The sequence below is a fragment of the Coffea arabica genome, chromosome 6c (genome assembly GCF_036785885.1).
Source record: "Coffea arabica cultivar ET-39 chromosome 6c, Coffea Arabica ET-39 HiFi, whole genome shotgun sequence".
NCBI classification, from domain to species: domain Eukaryota; kingdom Viridiplantae; phylum Streptophyta; class Magnoliopsida; order Gentianales; family Rubiaceae; genus Coffea; species Coffea arabica.
Genome location: NC_092320.1, coordinates 59013911 through 59040951, shown reverse-complemented (window position 1 = coordinate 59040951; position 27041 = coordinate 59013911). Strand labels below are relative to the sequence as shown.

Here is a 27041-nt window from a genome sequence, read left to right as displayed (position 1 = left end):
ATAGCCACAACATTTGAAAATTTTTTTTTTTAAAATAGTTTTGCACCATTGATCAAACAAGTTGATCAATGGTGCTCAAGTATAGTCCATCTATTGTTTTTTTTTCGTTGTTCTTTGCATTGTCAGTTAAAAAAATTTGAAAATAAATTAACTTTATCTCTAATTTGCGATGACCCCTAACACAACATCAATTCCCCCACAACACCAATTTTGGCATGATTTCTTATTTTCGTAATATTTATAGAAATTCGTCCAATAAAACCCAAACCCAACAGCATGCACTGTTGTGTATATAAGATTTACTTCTTTTAAGCAGTGTCCAAATATTGTTAAATTCTCTAAAAACAATTCATTAGCCTTGTCAAAATTTTGTTAAACTCTCCCGAAAAGTTAAAATAGTTTTGTTCAATTTCTCTAAAGAACAAGGAGTAAAAATGTTTGTGTCAAAATATTTCAAAAAATCCCTCCCACCTATTTTCCTTCAACCTCCGCCTCTTCAAAAGAGTTTCACGCTTTTATTTCCTCTCGTAAATCCTGCCTTCGTCAACCTATCGTCTTCTCCTCCAAGTGGTGGAAAACTCTGGACCATAAGGTAGTTGCCATTAAACACGTCTGCCTCTCTCTCACCTAAGCAGTATTACCTAAAGAAAGAAAAAGAAACCCACAAAAAGCTTGGTACCCGCCAAAACTTGCTGTCAAGTGACGGTACCTAACAACTTTCTCTCCCTCTGTACTTTCTTTTGTTTTTTCTGAAAATTTCTGAAAATTATGCTTCAATGATTTTGTCGATTAAATTTGATATACGCGGGTGAATGTTGGTCGAAAATGTTCGGAACGGATTTGTGCAAAATGGTTTAAGGCCTTTTTGTGCCTACCCTGTTTGATGAAATTCCCAAACCAAAATTCTTGTTGTGCAATAGCAAAAGCTTGCTCTTTCTGTCAACCATGCTCTTTTAACAATGCTTGAATGATGTTTTTGGTTTGAGTTTGGATGATTTTCAAAATTGCTTATATGGTCTCATATTTGTGAACCCGTATAGAGTTTGTAGTTATTGTTGTAAAATGGTATAAATAATAGGTTTAATTGGTTGAATTAAATGAGTTGATGATGAGTGTGTATGGTTCACACTTCAAGTATTCCTATTAAGTTATGGTGATAGATATGTTGCTGACTTTATGTTTGTGAAGGTCAATTGTTCTGCTCTTTGATTAGATTCTATAACTTCTAGGATTGTTGAAACAAATTTGACTTGCATTACCAGATGCTGGAAATCACAAAGCTTGATAGCAAGAGGAAAGATTTTTCTGACTTTAGTTGTAACTGGAGCCACGTTCTATTGGTCCTCTTTTTGCCCTCACTGAAATCAATTTTGTCAAAGTTGACTTCGAAATTGATTTTCCCATTTTTGGAGCTCCACTGAACCATCACAAATTGATTAATTTTTGATAAAAATGCCTATATCCTGTGAAATAACCAATATTCCTGCAATATTTTTGTTTTTGACACATGTGGTTGTATAAATATAAGGTCATTGAAGAAGAACCTGTAATAAAATTTTTTATGGAGCAATGACCAACTAATGGATCCTTTTGAAGTTTCCTGAAGTAGCACACTTGTTTCTCCCCCAGCTACTGTTTTTCTATCTTCTGTATAACACCCTTTTTTTAATTTGTGGTTTTGATTTTGTTTAGGGTTTCTCTCCTTCTTTAACTTATTAACGTCCCAGAGCTCCAGCAAAGCTTGAAGAATCAAGTTTCAATGGGAAAACCAGGATTTGCAAGAAAAAGAGGTAAAATTTCCTTTAGTTTGCTTGGTAATGTTCGTTTATACTTATTAATAGGTACATCTTATATAGGATTGAAGAGAGTGAACAGTTCAAAGCCATTTAAGAAGTTCAAAAATCTGAAGCTAAATCCTGGAGCTGAAAAACTTGTACCTAAGCAACCTCTAGAAAATGACTCAGGTGAGCCAGTATTACATTTTAGATTTCTTTTAAGGATTTTTTTTTGTTATTAGTGATTTTTTTGTCTTTTTTAAATGTTCTAGAGGATTGGTCTGATGAAAATTCTGAGGCTGAATTAGAAACCAAAGAAGAAGAAGAAGTAGAAGAGGAAATTGTTTTTAACAGAGAGCCAACAATGTATGACAATTTATTGAAGAGGTTGGGATCAAGTAGTCAATTAATTGCAAATGCTCTTAAGCAAAGGTAGTGCTCTGGTGCTACAAAATCTGTGTCCCCCTTTTTCTTAAATCTGTGAAATATACCCCCTTTTGATTGTGATGGTGAATTATTTACTTCTTGATGGTTTTATGTGTTTAAAATTTGCTGATTGACCATAGTCGATCATTTGGATAATGTCTTGATGATGATATTGGAATTTTCAATGTAGAAAGTGCTGTTTTCATTGCATTGAATGTTTGCTTGAGTTTTATAATGGCCAGTCTGGAAATAAATTCAGTGTCCTCTGCGAATAAAGGAATACATGTTATAAGAGTTTGTTATATGTATTACATGTTTTTATTTGGAAATAAATTCAGTGTCCTCTGCGAATAAAGGAATACATGTTATAAGAGTTTGTTATATGTATTACATGTTTTTATTTTTATCTGCGTAGTATACCCCCTTTTGATTTTGCTGGTTAATTATTACATATTGATGGTTTCATGCATTTAAAATTTGCTGATTGAACCTGTGGGACTTTCGTTGGTTTTGAAAGTCTATCATTTGGAAGCTGTGACTTGGATGATTGGCAATTTAATGTAGAAAGTGCTGTTTTGGTATATAATGCATTGCGTGAGGTTGCTAATTGTCATTCTGGAAGTAAATTTGATTTGCTCTATGGATAAAAGGAATACATGTTATAAGAGCATGTTTGAAATAATGCTATGAGTGGAGGTTGGTGGGTTCCCCAGAACTAGGGCATTGAGGTGCTCTGTAGTATATTCTCCTGGTGTTTTTGGGGTTTGTTAAGTTTTCTTTTGTAAGATAATCATAATTGCTTTGTTATTGTGGAATTGAAGTGTCAAATGACATTTTTTGGGATTTTGCTAATGTTAAAAGCATCAGTTGCTTCTCTATTAATCAGTATTTTACATTGTTTGATGATCATTGGTAATGGCAAAAAATTGTGATGAAAGAGGTGGAGAAACAGATGTAGTGATGCCTTTAATCTCTTTCCCTGAAACAATAGGTGTTAATCCTTAATTTATTTTGTTTGTAAAAGGTATATGAACATTTTTCTTTGCTTATGGAAGATATATGGTTTTGTTTTCCTAGTAATCAGAGCCTGTGCTTTAACAAAGATGAAAAAAAATTATGGAAAGCATAAATGAGTTACAGAGGATGGAAATTATTTCAGTAAGGTTGATTTCAAGTATCTAGTCAAACTGGTGATTAGTGTAGGGTGAACTGTTTAATGTTGATTATGAGGAATGAAAGTTAAAAAATACAAGTCCTTGAAAGCTGTTCTTGTTATGATGAGGCATGCAGATGGTTCTTGGAATAAGTTTTGTCACCGTGATAGTGTAACTGATGTGTTTCACTGCATAAGAATTGTTAGTTTTCTCATGCATAACTTTTTTCATGGTTAGGAGGTCAGTCAAATCAATCATTGTTATTCTCAAAAGTAATTCTCCATGTTGCTGTAGACACTTGGCTGATTTTTTTACTATTCTAGTTGCATTGAATGAATTCATGATGTTGATTTATTTAGTCCTGTGAAAACTTACATAAGAAAAGTGTCCCTCCTGTGAATAGAAAAAGAGAAGAAGAAACTCACAATTCATGATGTTGATTTATTTAGTCTGTGAAAACTTACATAAGAAAAGTGTTTCTCCTGTGAATAGAAAAAGAGAAGAAGAAGGGAAAAGTGATACAGAAGATGATGAATCAGAAAGTGAGGTTGAAGATGACAATGAAGGTAGATAATATGCTCTTTATGAATCAGTTGTAGAATTTGTATTTTGTTGCTTCATTTGGTTACAAGGAAGTATAATGCCTTTCATTCTCTTTTCTCATTAAATGTAAACTTCAATGCATCACATTAATATTGTTATATCCTTTAATGCTTTTGCTGAGCCTTTGCCTAGTTGACCTGTACATGTTGATTATTATCTCCATCATAGATTGTACTGGGTTTCTTGGTTCCATGTTTTCAGTTAATAGGCTTGTTTATTAGTTTCAAGCACTATGATAATTTGGATGGAATGTATTGAGTACATAGTCCATTATGTTATTTAGGTGAAAACATGTGGTGATGAGCTTGCACTCTAGTTACTGTAGCTTGAAAAATTTTTAGAGCACAAGTTTTAATCATTAATGCTCACATTAGCTTACTTATGTGAAGAATTGGAATTATGTCATGTTTCAGATTTTGTGGGGGCTAAAGTGTTAAACTTGTTATATTTAAAACTTGGCATAATAATAAATTTGGAGAAAAGTTCAACTAGTATTCTTTAATCCTATTGCCTTGGGTGCATAGATGAGATGGAAAATAAAAGTTAATAATCTTTCCTTGATATAAAATTTAAACATCTTTGCATCATCGGAGGGATAGAACACTTTTTGTGTCTTGGAATTAGTATTTTTTATTTATTGGTGCACATGGGTTAAAATGGATTTTTGTTCTTTTTTCCTGTGCAACATGTCTAAGTCTGTTCATATATCGGAAGTTATCAAGTTAAAGTGAATGGTTAGATATCATTGACTACTTAGGCATATCTTTTATCACCAAAATATTCAGTTGAAAAATTAGATAAATTTTCAAGTTATAAGCAATTGCTTATAGTCTGAAATCACCTCAGAAGCACAACTTTTCAAATAAGCAACCATAACAATACAAACAATAAGAAAAACTATGGAAGGCATGATCTTTAATTGCTCAATTAATTACTACAACCCTATCGGCGTTGCTTTTATATTTTTCCAACTAAAAAAATTAGTAATCTTGCCTAAAACTGATATGTTGATAATTTATGGTGTGGTAAGAGTAGTGATGCAATCAACTCGTTATGTCATTTTGTAATGTGAGCTGCTTGGGTAGTTGACTGTTGAATATTGATTGATTTATTTATTTTTTTTGAATTAGGGAGTATTGATGAGTCTCCTAGAAGAAGTGAAATGATAAATGGTGCCGAAGAAAGTGGTGTGCCGGGTTCTACAGAAAAGAGTGAAGAATCTGGATCAGATGATGGAGAGATTGGTGCCTCTGAGTCAGACGAAGAACATGATTCGAGAACAAATGTTGAATCCATTACCAGCAGAAGGTATTCTTACATGACATAAATTGCATTGGTTTTTCTATTATCGCTTTTGGGATTCCATTTTTTCTTATAAAACAAATAAACATCCATTTTCAAAGGACAAAGGTGGAAAGCGAAAAGGAAATCAACTTATGTTTTTAAAAAAGCAAGGACAAAATTTGGTTGTTTATAATCTAATTTTTATCCACCAAGGAAATGATAGATGCATTATGGCACTGAAATGCGAGCATTTTGGAGTCTTTTTGTTGTCATTATCAAATTTGCTCATTGACTTCTTTTTATTCTTCCTTTGGATCATTGATCTTTATTTTGTTGCCCTTCTTAATGGAATTTGTGATGGCGTATTCATTTAATGATCATGTACCTAGTTTGACTAGTTACTGCAAAAGATAGAGGGTATGATATGTAGGTGCTTCTTTACTGTGCATTATGCCAGTTTTGTTTTAGAAATTTAAATCTCCAAGGAAAGTGATAAATTTGTTTTGAAGTTGTGCTTTTCCTATTCACGTTTCTACGACGAGAAACCTTGTAATTTCCTAGTTTGAAAGATTGCAAGGAATTTATACCTGTTTAAGAAATTAATTGAACACAAGTATAGAATTTCATGGGTGATCTTTTACATGTTTTTCAATGTAGATGGTCTTTAACATTTTTAACATGTTTTCCTATTCCTTTTGGAACCAGTGCAACAACTGTTCTGCATTCTAATACAATGTTCTACCCCTACCGAAAATATATGGGACACAATAACTGTCTATATACCTAACTTGAGGTTTCTGAACTTGTAGTACATTCAGCAGTCACTTGGAATATAAATTATCTCAAGGAGAGGTTGACAACTTATTCAGGAGGAAATGGAATTACAAATGGGAAGTTCCTGCTCTTCGTGCACCCAATTGCAAGTGGAGAGGAACTGGAGACTGTTTTTTGAAGGTAGATCTCTTTAATTATAACTGTTGGTTGATATGGTGAGTTTCTGCATGCAAAGAGCTCTGATTGTTGTAATAGTTATCGTCTTGTAATTCTGGTTCCTTTAGCCTAGTGGTTGATTGATGCGGATTTGTGTGGATCTAATAGCCCATTGTGTTTATTTACTTCAAGTCTTGGGCATACGATGCTGCAGTTGGACCCTCCCTCCCAGAAGCATACAAAAAATCAGTTTCTCCTGAAGCAAAACAACTCTTTTAAAATTCATGACCTGTTTTTTGTGGGTGGATAAGGAAGATTTTAGGGTAACATCCTACTATTTGGTCTTTTAGCGCCAAATACTCTTTGTTTGTTAGTATTGGGAGAGAATTTTGGAGGTTAAGTCCTATTTGCAGTGTGGTATGGCAGTGCTTATCATTTAGAGTATCTTTGAACATCATCTATCGTTGTATTTCATGATCTAGATCTTAGATGGTGACGTGACTAAGCTCAATACACGATTTATTGCCTGTGTTCATGTTGCATTAGCTGAGGATTTTATGGGAAGGTAGTCGTTTACTTTTATTCTTTTGGAGCATTTTTTTTAATGTATCATAGTTCTTGACTTTTTAAAGCCAAGTTTGCCCTTATCTTTTCCACAACCATATGATCATCAATCAATATGCTTGAGCCCTGAGCTCATTTCGCTATTTATCTAGGAGTCATGAATGTTTTGAGGTCATTCATATTTCTTGTTGCATTAGTATGTTTATCTCTACAAATCATTGAAAGATAAAGATGTACAACTTGGTGTTTATAGATTACGATTTTGCTGTTATTTAACTTCACTCACTTGGTATCATCTGATGATCTTGGATAGGTTTAATTTTTTTTTAAGGTAGCTTATGAAATTTAAACTATCTTCTCTGCCTTTTTTTTGGTATTGGAGGAGAGTGCTTTCTCCTCTATTTACAACTTTCTTTCTTCCTTTTTGTTATGTCTTTCTGTGATTTGGTTCCGCATTCTAATGCTGTGTGGACTGTGTAAAAATGTTACGCTAGTTAGAAGTCGTTGATGTTGCAGCAAAGGGAAATTAATGGAGTCTTTATTGGTGCACCCTGCACTTTGTCTGTTGTTGCCTTTTGAGATCCTTCTGATCTCCTTTATAGACTCTATTTAAAAGGACTTCAGTATAGTTTCAAGAGTAGCAGGACATGTAATTATGACTGTTTATGCAGGACACTGGCATGAGTGAAACGTGTGACCTCAAGCCAAGATTGTATAAGCATTGGGTAGATGTCTACAAAGGATCTGGCAGCACTGATTTTCAATCATCTGAGCAGAGATTCTTTTTCTCCATCTGTAAGTGATCTAACAAACTTGGCCACATCTTTCTGCCACTCAAACTTCTTATGTTACTTATGATTAATAGTGGTGATGGTTTTCATCAATGTGACATTGAATTAAATTGTAGCATTTGCTGTCAACTTGGAACAGGAATTTTGTGGTGTTAACTTTTGTGTGGAACAACTTATAGCATGCCTGGCACGTTTAAAGGTGCTTATAAACCTTTAGGTCTATCCTGTTTGTTAGTTTATTTTTGTGCTGTTACCGAATTTACTTTGGCCCTATCACTTGGCACCAGAAATTGTGTATGAACCAGTAGCAGTCTGATACATGTGAAATAATGAATCATACTTACTCCGAAGAAGAAATTCTTGTAAGCGAGATTTAGTTCTAGAAACATTCAAGGAAAATTTAACTATATTAGTTTCTATTCCTCCTAAGTTCTTCAACCATTGTGTTCAGATTTCATAATAACGACGGCAATATGGATTTATCCACATAAATATAGCTGAAGAGCAGACAATTCTTTTTGACTCCTTAAGTTGGCTTAATTTTTGTATAATTTTCTTGAGAAGTGCATTTGGCATAATTATTTATTATAGTTGCCCTTCCTGGTTGAGTTTGGTTTCTTGAGAGTCCCAAATTTATATCTCAAAAAACAAATGTGGCTTTGTCAGGTTGTACTTTCATTCTGCACTTTGCATCAGAAACTTTTAAAGACTAGGTCTAGGGGTTGCAATGTTCTTTACAAGCAGTTGATTGGAAAAGGCTAGGTTTTTTATTACCCTGGATGACATATCTTAACAATGCTGGAATACTCTGCAAAAGACATAAGAAATTAATTGGTGGTAACGCAATTTTCTTGGTCATCTTTGTTTGGTTTAATTGATATTGCTTCTAAATTCAATCTAATTGATGCTTGCCGTGTATTACTTCAGGTTCAATTATGTGATTCTTTAGTTGGGTTCATTTTGCATCAAACATTGATGAACAGATTTAATGTTGACAAACTGGCATGTTATTGAGCATGTATTGCAGTTGTGCCATTGGACAATCTGGGGGGAAAGGAATAACAAATGCTAAAAGCATAGAGGAGTATATTTTTTACATTAAGAGTACTTTTGCCTTTCCCCTTTTTCTTTGGTAGGCAGAAAGGTGTCAATGCCCCGTGTATGTTTAGATGGTCTTCATAGTGCATTCTTTTTTTTTTTTTTAAGAATGTATATTTCTTCAAACCAAATGTTTATTTATCTATTTAAAAGGCAAAGTTTAGGGGCAACTAGGAGATTCCTTTTAACGTCTAAGCTGTCCATTATTTTATTCTAGGGAATCAGAGTCAACCACTAGCAAGATATATATGCTTCTCTGTGTAGATGATATAAAATGACTGAAAACCTTGTGATTCTCTGAGATGCCTTTGGACTTTATTTTCGATTTTCTTCCATGCTTGATCCCCCTTTCTGCAATAGTTGTTTAACTTATCAAAGATCAGGAACTAGAATATAAGTTATTTAACATGAAGTGGTCCTTATTTAAGTGCAGTTTGGGATTGAGCCTTATTATTCAGTTTATATTTGCTATAATTTTTTCCCTTTTTTGTCACTTTGAGCTTATTTTGTGTTAACAATTGATAGTCAATCACTTCTTGACACATTCTAGAGAATTGAGATGATTGTTGCTTTATGATAAACTCTTGCTTGTTCAATGGGGTTATATTCATCAGTTAAAAGTTGTACATATAATCTTCCAATCACACTATTTCTGTAGGCAACAGCTATCGGGATGTATTACACCATAACAAGAAGCCTTTTTATCTTAAAGGTCAAGAGGACTCGAGTATCCTGGATGCTTATGTTTTGCACACTGTATGTATATGGTTTTATACTTGTATTTTGGTCATTACCTTTGTGTTTTGAATTGGGATTTCCTTTCCAATTTTCTCTATATGGATTTTTAATTGTTGTAGCATCATTTTGTAATGAGAAGCGAAACAACATTGCGTATTTCAAATTGCTGATAAAATAGTGGTATGCAGTTAAATCATGTTTTGAGAACAAGGGATTTGATCAGTAAAAACGATGCAAAAGTGGCTGATGCTCAAGGAAAAGGGGGCATTCTCAATGGCTATGGTTTCCTGGACCATGGGTTTACTCGTCCTAAGGTATTCATAGTGCTTGCTCTAGGTGTAATTCTGCACATAAGAAAGGTTATGCACAAAATTTTCTTCCATGCGTCTGTTTATTTATTCTGGTTGTCTTAATTGGCTGTTTATCTATGCCGTTCTTACTAGTCCGGTGTTGTTCTTATGATCTTTTTCCCCCTTTGTCACGTAATCAATTTATTTTTCATCAAAGTGGCTATCTTTTGCTCAATGAACAGTTGCTATAAATTGGTAAACCTAATGTATGCGCAAGTTTTTCCATCTATTAGTAATTGTTAGGTAGACTTAAGGTCAGAAAGAGCTGTGCCTTCTCCTGGCAAATTTGAACTTCACTTCACTTCATAGGTCAATATTTGCTTTGGTGCTACCTTCCCCTTGAATTTCAAAAGTGCTGCAGTTTTCGGACCCTCTTATATATCTGATACAGACAGTGACGGATCCAAGGGAATGGATATTTGAAAAGGGAAAAGATTCTGAAAGTTTGCCTTTCGTTTCATGCGAACTACTTGACGCCTTTGTTAAGTGATTATCATAGAGCAGAGTTCCAAAACCATGGTGCCAAAGATTAGAAGGTATTGATCGGAGGTGCCTGCATGGACAACCTGGCATCTCTGTTTCATCGCCAAGATCTTTCACCAATCATGTGCTACTATCTTAACCCACAAGACGTACAGATTTCTCCTGCTTTTTTGGTCACTTGGAGCTGATTTATTTAGGTTAATGTAATGAACTTTTTCCTGTTAGTTTTCTCACCTTGGAAGTTTATACGTACATTGTAGACACTCTATACATCTCTGAAAATCCACCTGGGAAAGAGACTAACAGGATGCAGAAACAACTGAGTCAAGTTTGAAATTAAGGGAGGATTGAAGGATGCTTAAAGTTTCTTTCATATTTGTTTTATGTGTCTGACAACTTTCTTATACATCGTAGTTTTGATGTCCTGGGCACACTCTTAAGATTCTTAATTGCTTTAATGTTGACGCTTTCAGAAGATAAGCTTTTGCCCTTGTTTTTGTTTTAATTTTCAGGTCTTGATCCTTTTGCCTTTAGCAAGCATTGCATTTCGGGTAGTAAAGAGGTTGATCCAATTAACCCCTTCAAAGCACAAGGTATTGCTGCAATGTACTAGAGCACTGGTAGGAAAGGTCAACGAGTTTTTGTGCATAAGAGCCCACTGAGGCTGGTTATCTTCTTGTTTAGCACTATTCTTGCATAACTTCTTATCGAAAACTCAAATGTATCTGTTGTATTGTCGACAATGACTTTTCAGTCTTCTGAACTTAATACAACTTGCCTGATGTTTATGGATTGGAGCACATACATGGTCTTAAGCCCAGATATGACTTTCCATTGATGTGGGCAAAAGAATGCAATGCATCTCAAGATGCACATTGACATGCTAGTGACCAAGATGAAAAGCCAGTCTTCTGTAGGATAATTACTGATTGTGACTAAAAATTTCAACTATGCTCGAGAAGTAGGAACAACTATGGCATATATTTCTTATTGCTTCCATGGGAAGAAATTAAGGAGATTTTAATGTGTTTTTGAATGTTTGTGGTGTAATGTTCATGCTGACACGCGGGAGACTGGCAAATGGTCCTCCTAGACTGGTTATGGATCTCCACTTTTCCAACTAAACAGTAGATTCTACATCGACTGAGAAGAAAAGGAGACGAGCATTCTAAGTGCTCCAATCAAGTTCTTGTGGAGTCTGGATAATTGTGATGCTTAGAACTTAAAGGGACTAAATTGACTCTGGTAGCTGCAAATATGATGTCTTATAATCTATGCTTCTTGTCATTATTTGGGCATTTGCATAGGTCATCTGTGTGGTAATGTCCAAGGGGACGCAAGGTTAATCAGTCTTTTGTTGCTATAATTATTGATTGTCATTAAAATGAACAGTCTCTTCATTGCATTTTCTGCATTGTCCTATTCCCCAGGTTAATATTGAACACATGGATCGCTTTACTGAGGAGTTTGGGAGCGGAGGAGTTGAAAGTGAGGAGGATGAAGAGGATGTTGAGAACTCAAAAAGAAAGAAGTCCTCTAAACCTTCTGACTTTCAGTCATTGTTTGGTGGGAATAACAATGATCATTTCATGATAGGCATTAAGTATATGGGGTAAAATATCTGATCTTGACTTGTTGACTATTGAGAGATTCTTAATTATTTAACTCTGTTTGAGCAGACTTCTTTAGGGAGCTCCTTTTTCTATTGCATGTCAATTCTGACGCATTCATTGGGTGTTTTCTGAAAGGATGAATGGAGCACATGCTTCTATTTTTTAATATTGATTGCAATTTCTTGGAGAAATAAAATCATTTGGGCTTTTGGCTGTCCGTTGTGACTAAGCCAAGTCTAACATTACAGTCATTTGTGTTCATATGTTTTACCTTTTTTCTCGTATTAAGTTGTTACTCTTCATTAACTTGATGAGGACATCTAAAGGCTGCAAAGTAATTCATGCTTTTTATCCATTGTGAAATTTTATGGTATATGATTTAATAATGTACTGATTTGGACCAGTTGCCAAAACTATAGCAATCAGTTGAATAAGTAGTCTTGAAAGTTCTGACTACTCATGCTGTAATACAGTTCCCTCCATGACCCTTGGCGTTGTGAGAGAACTTAGTTATATGAAATTATATTCTTTAAATGCCTTTGACTGGGAAGGCTTGCATTCTAGGAGTATCGACTTTGTCGTTTCTTAGTACCAAGGAAATAGATGGTTTGAAATGATTGGTTGGGTTAGCATCAAATAAAAGGAGGTTTTGAACTTTATCAAGAGATTTCTTTTTTGGAAAGAGCTGACGGTGGCTTTCTGCAGTCCAAGCATCACATGATATGTTTTGTGGGAAGTGTGTGAGTTTGTTTACTGTCCAATATAACAGGACATGATTGCATAACATGGTTCCTTTTATTTTATTTTAACATATTGGTGTGAAGCTTCTTCCTGGTTCTGAAGAAAAGGCTTCCCTATCACCATTGCTTGTGGAGGTGTTGATGGGACAGGAACTTCCATCCCTCAATTCCCCTTGGCAGGCTAAAATACTTCAACATCCAGGCGTCAGACCTAATTTACCAGTAACCACTAACCACCAAAGGGCTCTTGGTGCATGCTTAGAGCGATTGGCCTATTAGTATTGCTTTAAAAATTTACCAAGTAGTGAGTTTTAGTTGTTGGATGGTAGCTTCCAATTGACGTAAGGTCATTTTCATGAGTGAAGAAAATCTACAGAGACTTCAAAAGAGATTCTTCATAAGATTGAGTTGGGGAATTGTTGATAATGACAAAATGGTGGTTAGGCACGATTTGAGGGTTAAGTTGGATTTATTGTTATATGTATGAATCCAAAAGAATTGTATAGTCCATTGAGAAATCATGCATACTAGTTTTTAGCTGTGAAATAACTTCTTTATTCTTTCTCTGATGCATAATAGTAATTTGTTCTGTTTTGAAATCATATATTCTTTTCAAGCTCTGGTTCCTTATTAATTGTGTTGTTCTTGAAGATTTGGAAACACCCCGAGGTGTCTTCATTATTCTGATTATTAAGCTTTGGTGTTTTGCTTCTAATAATATCTCTTCATTTGATTGTTTATTGGCAGGAGGAAGATCAAGTTATATGCTGATTTTTATTCCTCAGACATAATAGTTGCTTCCCCTCTTGGTTTAATCACTGTGAGTCTTTAACTGGTCAAGGTGATTTGGTTCTCAATGCTATGCATGCTATGTCATGCGATCTCTTTTATCAGCATCGAGCATGTTTTAAGTTTTGGATTGCTATAGGTTGAAAATCTTCCCAGTAAACTATAAACTCCTCATCATGGATTGCTCCCTTGGCTGCTTGTTTACTGTGTATTATCTTTTTGCTATCTATACTGTGTGTGTTAGCGGTGATTATGAGCAGTTTTCAGATTTTTTGGAAATTTATGTAGGTTTTTGGTGTTAACTAGTTAACAAAAAATTATGTGGTTCAATTGGGCATCATAAAGAGGTGGAGTCCAACCCAATTTTTGGTCCAACTTTTAATTTTAACCAAGAAATTTTAGCAGTACAATTCAACCATCCAGTTGGCTGAGTTACTCTACTTTTTTTATGTAATACAAGAAACTAATAGTCGCATTCAACAGAAATGTTTACATGACAGTAGTAAATTTAGACAGTAGTAAATTTAGAACAGGAACTGTATAATATGTATTTAAAGGATAGATAGATTGTACTTTTATTCTGTAACTGTTTGACCTATATTTAGAGCACCTCTATCAGTTACCAACCTTCAAGTGTTGAAATGATTTTTAGGCCTTCATTTATTTATTTATTTATTTGTTGTTTAGGTGTGTCATCTCTAGTCGTGGATCCACTGCCTTAGCAACTGGTATGAGGCTTGTAAACCCTCACAAGTCCAAACCTAAACTAGGACCCAAACTGTTGCATCTAACAAGCTTAAAAAATCATGTCTTATGGTGGTATACCATATCTGGAAGGCTAGAAACCAAGCTTTATTCAAACACATGCCTGTAAAAGAAGAGGACATTGTTCATGAAGTGCTGACTGCTGTAAGAGATGTAGCTGTGGGTTGGGGAAAATTTCCAGTAAACAAGGCAAGCTGGGAATTGGCTATAGAGTCAGGACTACCTCTGACTTGTTTTAGATGACTAGTATTGTATAGCATAGAGTACTATTGATGCAGTAGAAATTCTACATTCCGTGTACAAGCTTACAATTCTTATCAATAAAATGTTCAATTTTGCTCTAAAAAATCATATCAGGACATTGAGGCTTGTAACGGGGTTTCAAGTATAGATCATAATAATGTGGAGCAGTATGCCTTTTAAGATTGTTATCATGTGGGTCAGAGTTGGGGCCTTTTGGATTTTAAAATGTGCTCCATTTCTATGACCATCAAAACTCAACTGCCTTTTCTTTTTTCCTGCAATAAAGGAAGTGGGGATGATTAACTTGCCTGTAAATTTGGTTAAAATAATCGAAGGGTTCTCTTAAAAGATCATCACAAAAATAAGCACATGGAGTAAAGCGCACAGCCGGGAACAGGCTGTGTTCAAGTGAAACCCTAGTTTTGTAGAACACAATGAAGCCCAAATTTTGTGGAATATATTCTTTCATAATAGCTAACCAATATGGCTTTGTAACATGTTCTATCATCTGGGAATTTTAAATCTAATATAAGTTGAAGTAGTTCTTGATATGCTGTTAAAGAAAAAAGAATGCAGATCAGTATATTTTAGAATAATGCAACAAGGTGAGATTTAACAGATTTGATTAAAACCCAAAAATTGTTGTTTTCAATAAATTAAAAGTTTGGCTAGACTCCAAGAGTGGACATCAATTCTTAGCCCTGTCAGGATTCAGTAGTGTAGTATTCTTTTTTAAAGCATAAGGTGACCTTGATTTTACTGATGAGATTAGACCTCTACTTTAGTTTACTGATTGAGCTTTGAAAAACCATAATCACTAAAAGGTTTGTATTTTTTCCAAATTATGATTCAATAGAGATGGTCATTTTGTTTTCTATGGCTCAAACATGTCATTATGACTAGAGAGAATATATTTTTTTTTTGGTTTTCAATCTCTAATTTTGGGGTGGTTTGCCGAGAACAGAGGACTTTTTAATCACCTCCTTTCTCTCTTAAAGTGTGATATGCATAATGATTTGTTCTATTTGGCAATTTACAGAAAATTGGTGCGGCAGAAGTAGAGAAAGAAAAGGATATTGATTATCTTTCCTCCATAGAGGTAAACTATTTAGTTCTAAGCCATGTAATTTCCATATAATATTTACGTATATAAGTGTGTGTGTGTGTTTGGGTTTGTGTGCATTTGGGCTGAAAAGAACGTTTTATTGGTTAAACTTAATCACTACCATGATGATTCAATATTTATCTTAATAAATTCTTTAATTGTTTCGCTTCAATTAATTGAGGGCTTTTGCATCTTCCAGGTTTTGATTATTGACCACGCAGATGTCATACTAATGCAGGTGACTTTATTTTCTGGTAGAGTTTTGTTTTGTTGGTTCCTCTATTCAAGTTAAGTAGTCATTTCTCCCTTCTCCCACACTTCCCCTCCAACCGGGCTCGTATAAAAGGAGGAGAATGGATACTACTTCCCTTCCTTGTTTTAGGCGTGAAGAATGAGTCCCAGCTATATACAGTTGTTGAAACGATAAATGTGGTGCCAAGCAGCTTGAAACTGATGCAAAGTGCACATTTCCTAATAACTTTTTGTTTACTTTTTTGTTGTCCTCATGTGATCTGCAGAATTGGTCTCATGTGAACACAGTAGTTGAACAATTAAACCGGTTACCGGTGAAGCAGCATGGAACTGATATAATGCGCATACGACCATGGTATATTTTTATTCCTACCTTTCTCTATGGGCAAACATCCACCTTTCGATGAGCCCTATGTATTTCCTATCATACCCAGTCTTCTTTCTGCTACATTTCCTAGCTTCTGGAATATTAATAATTTATTTTTAAATATCTGAGTCAAGGATTGTGTATTCTTGTTACTTTAATATTAGTTGATTCTAGCTGTTTTTAGGTTTTAAGTAGTTTTCAGGTGTTCTCATTTGCCTTTGACTCCTGCCTTTTTATGTTGAGCCCAAAAGGCTGATTTGTAAATGTCCTTTTCCTTTTCAAAACTTATAAGACAAATATATCTTTTATTTTCACACAACATTTGTAGGATTAACTTTTTCTTAAGCAGCTTTTGAAAAGGTAAGGCAAGCACGAATAACTCTGTTTTGCAATAAAAATGATCATCCTTCATAACATCTGATCTCTTAAATTTGTGTGACACCACGTAAACTTTTGCTTTCTTGCTTCTAGGTACCTAGATGGACAAGCGCAATTCTATCGACAAACAATAATTCTAGGTTCTCACTTAAACCCAGGTAATTACTTGCACATTGCTAATTTCATTATGTGTAAATGTTGCTTTAAGAATAGTTGTTGCATGTATATAACATTTTATGTTTTGAGCTGCCAAATGCAGTTTATGAGATGTTTGATTTGACCTCTCTAAGAGTGGATCGTAAGGCCAAACACAAAGGAAATAATTCCATCACTTCTGGATTTTGAAGAATGTTATTTTGGAACTGGAAACCTAAATCCAACATCTAAACAATAGCCTCAGCTGTTAACTAGTTCCCCTAAACAGCAATGTGGACTTTTTAGCTAAATGCTTTTTGACACCAATTTAACCTCTGAAGATATATGTTGCACCAAGTATATAGGATTTTCTGTTTTCTTTTCTTCTTTTTATTTATTTTGCGCTTTTTATAAATTTTTCTCTTCTTATCATGCTTAATGTTGGTACGTGGGTGGGGCTGAAAGTAAACTAGTACCACCTGATGCATTTAGGCCTTTCGTCCAAATAGAATAGGATATGAACCCCCCCACTACCCAATGCCCATAACAAAAAGAGAAGATAAGAAGTGCGTGCACACACACTTTGCAGATAAAAAATAAAAAGAAAACAAAAAGATCCTATAATGCTCCACAGGAATCCTTTTTCTGATCCTCATCTTTATATATTACGCATGCTACTTTTACACATAAAATGTGGATTCTAAAGACTATTTTGTGCTTTGTTTGTTTTATGTGTCATACAAGATGAACTGTTTCTTTGGATGTATGGAATTGAGACTGTTCATGCAAACCAATGCATTTGAACCCTAAAATTCCTCATAAGATACTTAGAACAACAGTTGGAGCTAATAATTCTTTTGACGCTTCACTCTGCCATTCTCTTTTTCAGACATCAATTCACTGTTCAATCGGCACTGCCTTAACTACGAGGGAAAGGTTTGCCTAAATTCGTAACTTTAAGTGCATGTAGACATTATTGGCATGTTTAGTTGACCATTTTGATTTTAACTATCCATGAATATCAAAAGGCCAAACCTTGGGTAGACCCAGTCTTCAAGGACCCAATGGTGTGGCACAATTTGGGCCATTGGGTCTTTGAAGATGGAGTCTACCCAAGTGTGAGCCTTTGCCTTATATTTGTTTACACCAACCTTGTGAAGGGAGAAGTAAATGAATATAGTTCAGTATAGTTGTAACTGAAACTTTTTCTTATCACTTCTGCAGTCTTTCATTCTTTCCTCTTATAAATCTTATTTTCTTTCTTTTCGTACAGTTAAGCCTGAGAGTTTTGATTTGTTCAAATTGCCCACTCTAAATCTCATTTCCAGTAGTTGAAGATTACTAATTTGGCAGTATCATAGCTGCTGATGCTATTGGTGGAATGCTTATGATCTTGTTGGTGAAGATACGTAGGTTAAATTTTGGGGCTCTTGCCAATGCTGGTTGCCTACTCCAGAAGTATCACCAAATTTTTTTCCCCTTAGCTCCAAAATGAAGTATCACCAAATTTTGGGGAGGAATGAGGAAAGTTTGATGAAATTCCTCTGCTTGAAATTTACTCGCTAGATTGGACTGATGTGCTAACACGAGCCTAATATGAGTCTGATTTACTTTGTTTCATTTTTTTCATGCAATGCGTCTTACAAGAAGATTTTAGATTGGGAAGTGTGAGGCAAAGTGGCCAATTTTCTTCATTAAACTTCAATAATAACCTCATCCTCCTATATTAACTTTCCGTGACTAATTGCAAGAGGTCTGAAGTATGGATGCTTATGAATTTCCCTCAACTGCAAAGGAATCTCTAATATGCTTCCACCCCCATCATCCAACATATTAGGGGGAAAACATTGCATAACTGTTTCGTGTTTTCTCTTTAAAAGGAAATGTGATTGAACATGACTTGATGGTAAATAATGTGTATGATCTTCTCGCTTGACATAAAAACAGGCTCATAGTCTATGTCCTTGTAGCAAGTTACAGTAGTGATTGAGGTCTTTGTGCAGGTCAAGTTGGTGTGCCTCTATAAAGGTGTTCTTCCAAAAGTATTGATCCCTGTACGGCAGGTCAGTTAGTCTTCAGGGGATAGGCTTATGCTTGTATGGTAGACCAATTATTAAATGATAATATTGTTGAAAAGAAATCTTTGCTAATGACTGCAACTGCTAATTTTCCATATATCCTTGGGGGTTGTAGTATTAATGTGTATTTAAGCAAAATTTAGATGTTTAAGATTTCCTTTTTTTTTCTAAAGCTCAGCAAGATTGCTGTTAAACTTTTATTTTGGATTACCACCTAATATTTCTTGTATATCAATCAACTCGTAGAAGAACCTTCATCTTGTCTTCTTGTTTGTTTTGTCCCTTATTTGAACATGACAGATATACGAGCGGTTTGATGCAGACTCGATTGCATATGTTGATGATGCTCGTTTCCAGTATTTTTGTAAGAAGGTTTGTCTGATAGCTGGATTGTCACTTTAGATGGTGCAATATATATTGACAACAAAGTTTCTGCAGCATATTATTTCCATTTGGACCTATATAGTTTATTTTTAGATATTACAGATAATCATTCACATTGGTGACTCGTTTGCTTTGATAGAGTTGGGTCAGTGGCCAGCATTAAAGTTTCAGCACAGTGCATTTTTATATCTATGTTTCTAGTTTATCCTTTGTGAAATATACATGATCAAGAAATTGATTAGAATTTCACCAAGATGCAATGTCACATATTCACACTTACAGCACATTGACCAAAAAAGAGAAAAAATCCAAGTGCATGATTATATTGCAGAGGGTAGGGAAGTTGAACTTCCCTTTCTGGGTTAGATTAAGAAAATTGGAGCAAGAGGGATTATAGGTCTTTTCCCAAATGCAGGGTTAGAACTCAGATGAAGGTGTTTTCACTATGGCAACTATGCATGCAACATAGGAAAGGAGACGTGTTGGCCCAAAAAGAGATGAGATCAGTAAGAAAGCATTACCAGGCCCTCTGTAAGAATGTATTTAATCTGAATTAGACAACATTTTGTCATGGATGCAAGAAATTTTTTATGTCCAGGGAGTATGTCCTCAATGAGCTTCCTCACTTTTCTGCTGAACTTCTATAAATGGTGAAATGAATGGTCTTTGTCTATTATCAGAAAATGTATGCAATGCATGTGCTTTCCCTAGTTGAAATAAACCTGAAAACCAACTGCATTTCATAATGAGCTATTTAAAGTACCCTTAGATTGTGGAATTCTATCCAAAAGAAAAGGGAAAAGAAAGTCAGGTTTCATAAATTGGGTGCATGTAAAAATATACAGGACTTGACATCTATCATCTTAGACAACTTGGTTTCCAATATTTCACATATAGTGTTGAACTCAACAGTGTCTAAGCTTCAGTCAGCGTTGTACCAGAGACAGTTTGCATTCTCGAAGTGACTAAATAGTTGAGAGAAAAGATGAATTATCTGATGCGATCACAGTTGTGCACTCGCTCTTCGAAGTCCATATGTTGTCTTTCCTGCTTAAACAGGCAGATCTAAGTCTGAACATATCATATTGACTTCTGTTTCAATTGTGAACATGATAATCACTTGAGCTTGTAGGTGATGAAATTGAAATCAGAATAGACACCAGGAAATTGCATACAAGAGTTTGAAAGGTATAAAAAAAAAGAGACTACTGGAAGGAAAGGCATAGAAAGATCATTGAGAATGGTATTTTGAAACTTTCATGGTTCCAGAGATGGTAAACACTAATTGCCAATCTGAAATAACATTTAAAAGACGTTATTAGGCTTTTCTGGAGTTTTGAAAACAGAGGAGGACTATGGGACTAACATCATTAAGGACTGAATTTCTAGACTAGATTTAGGGAATTGAAGTACAATATCAATTACATTTGTGTCATTTGCCTGTGATTGAAGCAATTCTGAAGCTTCTTTTGGATGCATCACCATCTTCATCTGCTTCATTTTGCATTCTTACTGTTTACTACCTTTGCTAACTGCATTGAAATGATCTCTGCTCCTTGTAAATTGGAGTTATAAATTATGAATTCAGTTTATGGTATATAATTCTACTTGAGACCTAATTGAGTGGATCTTTTTGCATGGTTAAGTTAATCATAACTCTCATGGTTAGTCTTTTTCTCGGGAAGCATTATTCTCTTATGCTAAGTTTATCCAGATGCAACTTATTCTCATTGCAGGTGTTTCCCAAAATAAAAGACTCTATCCAGGTATTGATTTCTTGTTTGAATTGGTTGATAATTTTCTGAGAACATCTGGTCTTAAGATTCATATTGAACATTTATGAACCTTTCCGTTTATCCAGGGTGGAATTATGCTATTTATTAGTTCTTATTTCGAGTTTGTTCGACTCCGAAATTTTTTGAAATCTCAAGAAGCATCGTTCTGCCTTCTTGGAGAGTAAGGAGCAATCACCTTTTTCTTTATTTTATTTTTTTGTTTTTTATTTTTTAGGCTTTTAGATTGTGCTGGTTTCATTCACATTTTCTTCAGCACAATATTTGAGTTTGATGCAAAAGGTTGACTATCTCCATGTTTGATAGCAATTTCTTTGTCCTATTTAGGTACACCAAACAAAGTGATATATCTCGTGCACGAATTTGGTTCTTCCAAGGACAGCGGAAAATCATGCTATACACTGAGAGAGCTCACTTCTACCACAGATACAAGGTTCTTAGTTTTTTTTTGTGTTCTTTCTGGTTTTTCCTACTGCCATCTTTATTGTACTCTTAAGTCAATTAAGATTGGTGGGCCGTAAAACTAGTTGAGAAAATAGATATTAGATCATTTATGCTGCTGCATGATTGTCTTTGACAACAAAACTGATGAAGAAAAGGGAGAAACCATGGTCTATTGGTGATCAATGTTATTTCTGGTACAGTGTTTTGACTTTGTTTCGCAGAACTTTAAAATGACGTTATCTTCTAGTTGAATTCTTAAAATTACATATGGCTAAAACATTTACTTAAATAAGAAGCAAGTGCTTTAGGATTACAAGGCTTGGCTGTATTGATGTTTCTCAAGTATGAGATATCAAAAACTGGACCTGAATTAATATAATTGATGAGAATCTTCTGGCCTATTTGTCTATAATTGCAATGATGCATAATACTGCTAATAACAGCATCTCTCCTATGCATTTCATCCTCTTGATACTTTCATATTTGAGGCAAATTACATGTATATCCAAAAATCTAACTTTCATGTTTCAAAATTAAAGAAGGGAAATCAAGATACGAGTAGATTAGTGAAGTTTAATCTTATTTTAGAAGTCATTCTCGTAATATTTGTCCTATATGAGTTCAAGGCTTTCTCACTGTTCATAGCCATACAAACAGTGTGTCTGTCTCTAAGTTTTCTAGATTGAAATGTTGTACCATGAGAGTTGACCTCAGAGGTTAGGAGTTCATTGTTTTCCTAATACTTTTAACAAGCTTTCAGATTGAACATATGACATTATTTTGATCCTAAGTTTCTTGTGTATAGATCCGTGCTATTCAGAAATTGATCATTTATTCTCTTCCGGAGAGGAAAGAATTTTACCCTGAGGTACAATTTATTCTGTAAGCATATGTTTCCTTTGCTCCTGTCTATTGAGGAATTTTTATTTAAGTACCATTGTCGTGTATTTCAGATTGTAAATATGCTCGAAGGATCTCAAAACATGTCTTGTACTGTGCTATTTTCTCGTTTTGATCAGTTTCGGGTAAGATCTGCTCTTTAATTTAGATTGAAACCTGTGGGTTGCATGCTTTTTGAAGGATGATCTTTTCGAGCATGCAATGAAATGAAAGTGTCCCTTGGAAATTTTCTATTCTTATTCTCTCTGATAGGTTTCTTTAGAATAGACAAAATTCATAGAGATTGAACTTACCTTCTGTCACTAAGGCAAGTACCATCGTCTAGGAAACTTTCTCCTTGAATTTCTTGAAAGTTTCTAATTCCAATGAAGGTAATTTGCTTTCTTAATCTTGAATTGACATGACTCTCCCCTAAGAATGGCTTACACTGCATTGAGGTTGTAATCGAACATTCTAGCTCCTTGGCTTTTATGTTGCTTAAGAATCTTGAGATTGTTCCGTTTGGAAAGTATATTTGCTACTCAGTATTTATAGCAGTTAATTTCAAGGATCCTTCGATTTTTGAAATTGTTAGATATTTGTGGGAATTGAAGGCATAGGACAATGGATGGGATTACAAATATGTTAATTTAGTGGTCATATAGATGATACTGCCAGCTCTTCCTTCCCTTTTCTCTTACTCGTTGCCTTGGTTGTAATACTCAAAGATTATAAGCCTGTATATGCCTCTTTTTTTTTGTTCTCTCTCAAATTACCTTTGTCCTTGTGTCACATGAATTTTACTTTCTTTTAAAGTTCTTGTGATGCGTACTTTTTTTTATGGTTTCAGCTTGAAAGAATTGTTGGTTCTGCATCTGCAAAAAGAATGATTACATCAGAGAAGGGTGTTTTTGTATTCTGTTAGAAATTCTTTAGCTGCCCTCCAGAAATTGGGAAAACAACTGCTCTATGTTACCAAATATCACGCCCCTGGGGAATCACAGATGGATGATCTGTCATAGAACAACTCCTCCAATCTGTTACAGGACAGTTTTCTGCTTTGTTCTGCAGCTACGCAATGTCTCAAATAGCATCAAACTAGTTCTGGGAGAATTCTTGTACGAAATAATAACATCTGTAGCTCTTGATCTGAGAACATCCATCCCTGATCTGATTGTTCTTTGTTTCTTTTCTTTTTCTTTTGTCAGAATTAGCTATTGACCATGACTGACCTTTGAAATGTACCGCTCTGATACCATTTCATTTCCTTTCTCTCTGGAACTTACAGCTCTAATGAAAGTTAGGTGGTTGCGTACATCCAGGGTTGATTTTCATTTTTGGTTTTTTTCACAATTTCACAGAGAACGAGAATCTCAGTATGTTACTTTGCAACTCCCTTCTTTCTTCGTTCGAAGAAATGCCACCTTACATTGATTTTAGGATGCAGCAATGCCATGTCTCTTGCTAAAACTGAAGTAATAGCTCCTCCTTGTTTATCAATGGAATTTAAAGGACGATTACTGTTTTTAGTTGATATGTATGTAAAGTGGATAGGAACTTGATAGCTGGGCTAGAGCTCATGAGCTAGCTAATTTGAATGTAATGATCATATTAGTTGTAATAGGGATTCATGGAAATGATGCTTGGTTTGTTTCAAAAAAATAAATAAGCAAATAAATAAAATTTACCTATTGCAAGTACAAAAATGTTAATATGTTTGTTGAGAGCCATGTAAGGTTGAGTGGGTCGACCGAAGGTTGTGGTTTAACGTAAATAATCTTTAATTTAAACACGTTACCAAGAGTAGAGGTCAAATTGATGTCATGTACAAGGCTACAGACAGGTGTGAAAAGAAAAATGCAAAAGAATTAAAATGAGAAAGAAACTCTCTTCTGCGCCCTATGGGAGAATGAAGTTATGCTAATTCTACTCTATACTACTAGAGGGAAGCTTGCACTCAACATGAGAGTTTTTACCTGCACCGTGAAATATTTATTCAAATGAATTTATAAAAGAGATTGTTGAATTAGAACTGTGTAGTAACATGTTTCATTGAATCGGTTGAAGTGCATAGAATTATAAGCAAATTGATTAGATCAAACAAATTTATGCATAATGGTTCAACCATTTAAAGCACCACTAAGCAGCAGCTATTCCAATGGATAAATGCAAGTTCAAACAAATGGCAACAAAGCAAATTACCAAATCAATAGTTTTGTCAAGTGGTGTTTGTCAGCATAACAAAAAAAAATAAGACAGAGACAAACTTAGTAATCATTTATGTACAATTTGCATATATCCAAATCAGAATATATGTTCTTTTAGTAAAAGCTGGTTTTATCAATTAATCTACATGTCTACATGTCCTATCACAAATTAACATTCGAAACCTAGTAAGGGGAAAATCATTCGAACAAATTTAAGAAAGATCTCTACAAAGAAATTTGCTAAAGTTTAAAACCCAATTGAATTTCACTTTTTTTGTGCAAGCCAAATTTACAACAAACTATTTTCTAATAAAGAAACTATAAAAAATTTTCACAAACAACAATTAACATCCAATCAACAATCACAATTAACATGAATCAGCTGTAAAGCCACATTTAGATCCTACCTTGATCACGAAATTGCAATCGATAGATAACCTTTGCTCACAGTTTACTTGCATGCAATTACGAACATCAAATTTTACAAATACAGTTAAAAGATATAAGAAAGTTCCTACGATATATTCACAGGTATCATGTATTCCATAATAAAATTTTCAGTTTCATACAACAGATCTTGAGAAAATATTATTGTAGAAAACTCACAATTTTTGCTGTATCAGTTAAACACCAAAAACTGTAGAAAATGAGAGAAAACAAACGAATACACTTGTCCAAACACTTGTAACAAAATATGGAGCATAAGCACCTGAACCAACAATCTTTAATTTTAAAAGCCTCTATTGTTGCTAGAAAGTTCAAGAACATTGTAATTATACTTGTAATGGATTAAAAATTGATGCTTCACCTATTGTACATTAAAATTCCCTTAAACATAAATCAATTGTTGACTTGAATGAACACAACTCTCCAAACAACCATACCAAAATGTGAAATAGAACCAATTGAACCAAGAGTTTCGAGTATTAAGAGTTTCCTGAACCAATCATCTTCAGCATCAAGAGCCTTCATTAATGCATTTAAAAAAATTGCCCTACAATTATAGATGAAGAGGAAGAGCATTGTAATTTCACTTTTAAGTAGTTGCAAGGCTAATTTTGTGCCTATAATGTGTTAAAACTACCTTAAACATGACTTAATTACTAAATTCGATGAGTCCCATTTGTTACGGAAGCTCAATTGCATATCTGAGGGTTTCTAGTGGTTTGCATTCTAATGAACTTTCTGTTTGTATTAATGCTAAAGTTGATGATTAGCTTAGAAGATAAGCTAGTCATTTTCCATCTAAAAACACCATTTAAAAGTCTGATAATAACGTGTAATACAAACCAATTGCATATGGGAGAACACAATAGTCAAACTCTACTTAACTACACATCACAATGTTGTACATTTAGTTTAACCATTTGCATTTACTTTTTTCCTTGCTTAAAATACCCCCAAAGATGGCGGATGAAAGTTTCTCAACAATCACCTGCAAACTCCTTTTTACATATGTATAGGATATTTGCAAGTTTATACAGCTTAGAGAGCTAAAAACTAATCCATGCAACTGAAGTTTTATAATTGTTTGAAATCTTCATAGCATGAAAACAACGAAGTTTTATACTCGAAGTAAATATGAGAACTTGAGAAATTATGAAAATAGTAATATAGAAATTTATTTGATGATAGATTTTGAAACAAGTTTATCGAAAAGCTAAATTTACCTTCCTCTCTATATTTGCACCTCCTTGTACAAAAGCCAAACGTCTGCGAGTATAAATAATTAATGCTAAAGATTAGATATCATATAACGCTTGTCTTGCATTGAATTCAAATAAGATTGATTTTTTTTTTTGTCACTTGTCATCATCTGCATCTATACCTACTCCTAGTTCTAATCTAATTTATACTAGAGGGGTGACCCAACAAGGTCAGGAGAACTGATGGAGACTAAATCACCATCGGACTATACGGGTGCATAGCACCCACATGGATCTTAAGCAAAGCCACATTAAATAACAACTTTTTGATGGAACCCTTGCCTTTCACCTCACACTAAAAGTGGTGGCCAACTCCAGTAAAGGGAGTTGGTTCAAATGAGATTGATCAAACACAAAAAATATGACATTGGTTCCACGGTAAACATTTGGCTCGAGGGACTTTGTTTTTTTTTTTTTACAAGTGGAAGGTCTTGAATTTAATCCATCCAATTCCTCCCACAAACCTGCCCAACCTGCCCACAAGATTTGAAGTTTGGGTTGAGTGGTTAGACTCCAATCATTTTTTGGGTGGGTTGGTTTGTAATTTAAGTACCCAAGTGGCCCATGCATGAATTGTGGCATATAATGAAATCCGTGATAATACGCTAAGTTTGATTGCAATTGCTCAAGGGAACAGTAGTTAATTGTATTCCTATCGCATGGCAAGTTGCTAAACGAGTTTGTTTAACAAGCTCCTAGCTTTTTTAGATGAAACAAGGAATGTGTAAAACAGACAAAGCAATTATATCTTCAGAACTCGATTAGGAAAAGAAAAGTAAATAAATAATTCTCAATTCACAGTGCAATAGCAATTATCTTTTTTTTTTTTTGGGTACTTCATAGTTTACATACTAGCAATGAAGAATACAAATTTCAGCACTAACTTTGATGCAATTACACAAACCAAGTTGTTGTAATGAACTAAATTAACATGTATAAAATAGTACTTTAGTTTTTTTCTTTTATT

The 27041-nt window shown here is 34.4% G+C and overlaps 1 protein-coding gene across 6 annotated transcripts; it reads left to right on the top strand.

Moving 5' to 3' along the window:
- The first annotated feature begins 474 nt into the window (after positions 1-474).
- On the top strand, positions 475-23476 carry LOC113692632 (protein NUCLEOLAR FACTOR 1). 6 transcript variants are annotated; one of them, XM_027211092.2, is made up of 26 exons: positions 475-705; positions 1693-1790; positions 1857-1964; positions 2048-2207; positions 3848-3921; positions 5089-5266; positions 6052-6196; positions 7408-7531; positions 9284-9381; positions 9552-9677; positions 10709-10789; positions 11627-11808; positions 13297-13369; positions 15386-15445; positions 15651-15689; positions 15970-16058; positions 16542-16606; positions 17473-17519; positions 18587-18646; positions 18962-19033; positions 20782-20811; positions 20907-21001; positions 21166-21271; positions 22088-22150; positions 22236-22307; positions 23012-23476. In XM_027211092.2, exons 2-26 carry the CDS (start codon positions 1760-1762, stop codon positions 23084-23086), a joined length of 2253 nt encoding a protein of 750 aa, XP_027066893.2. In that variant the 5' UTR covers positions 475-705; positions 1693-1759; the 3' UTR covers positions 23087-23476. The 6 variants fall into 6 exon arrangements, 4 of the variants coding, with proteins under 4 accessions (XP_027066893.2, XP_071910056.1, XP_071910057.1 ...); XM_072053955.1 differs by having other exon boundaries at positions 475-730; XM_072053956.1 differs by having other exon boundaries at positions 527-592.
- The last annotated feature ends 3565 nt before the right edge of the window (positions 23477-27041 follow it).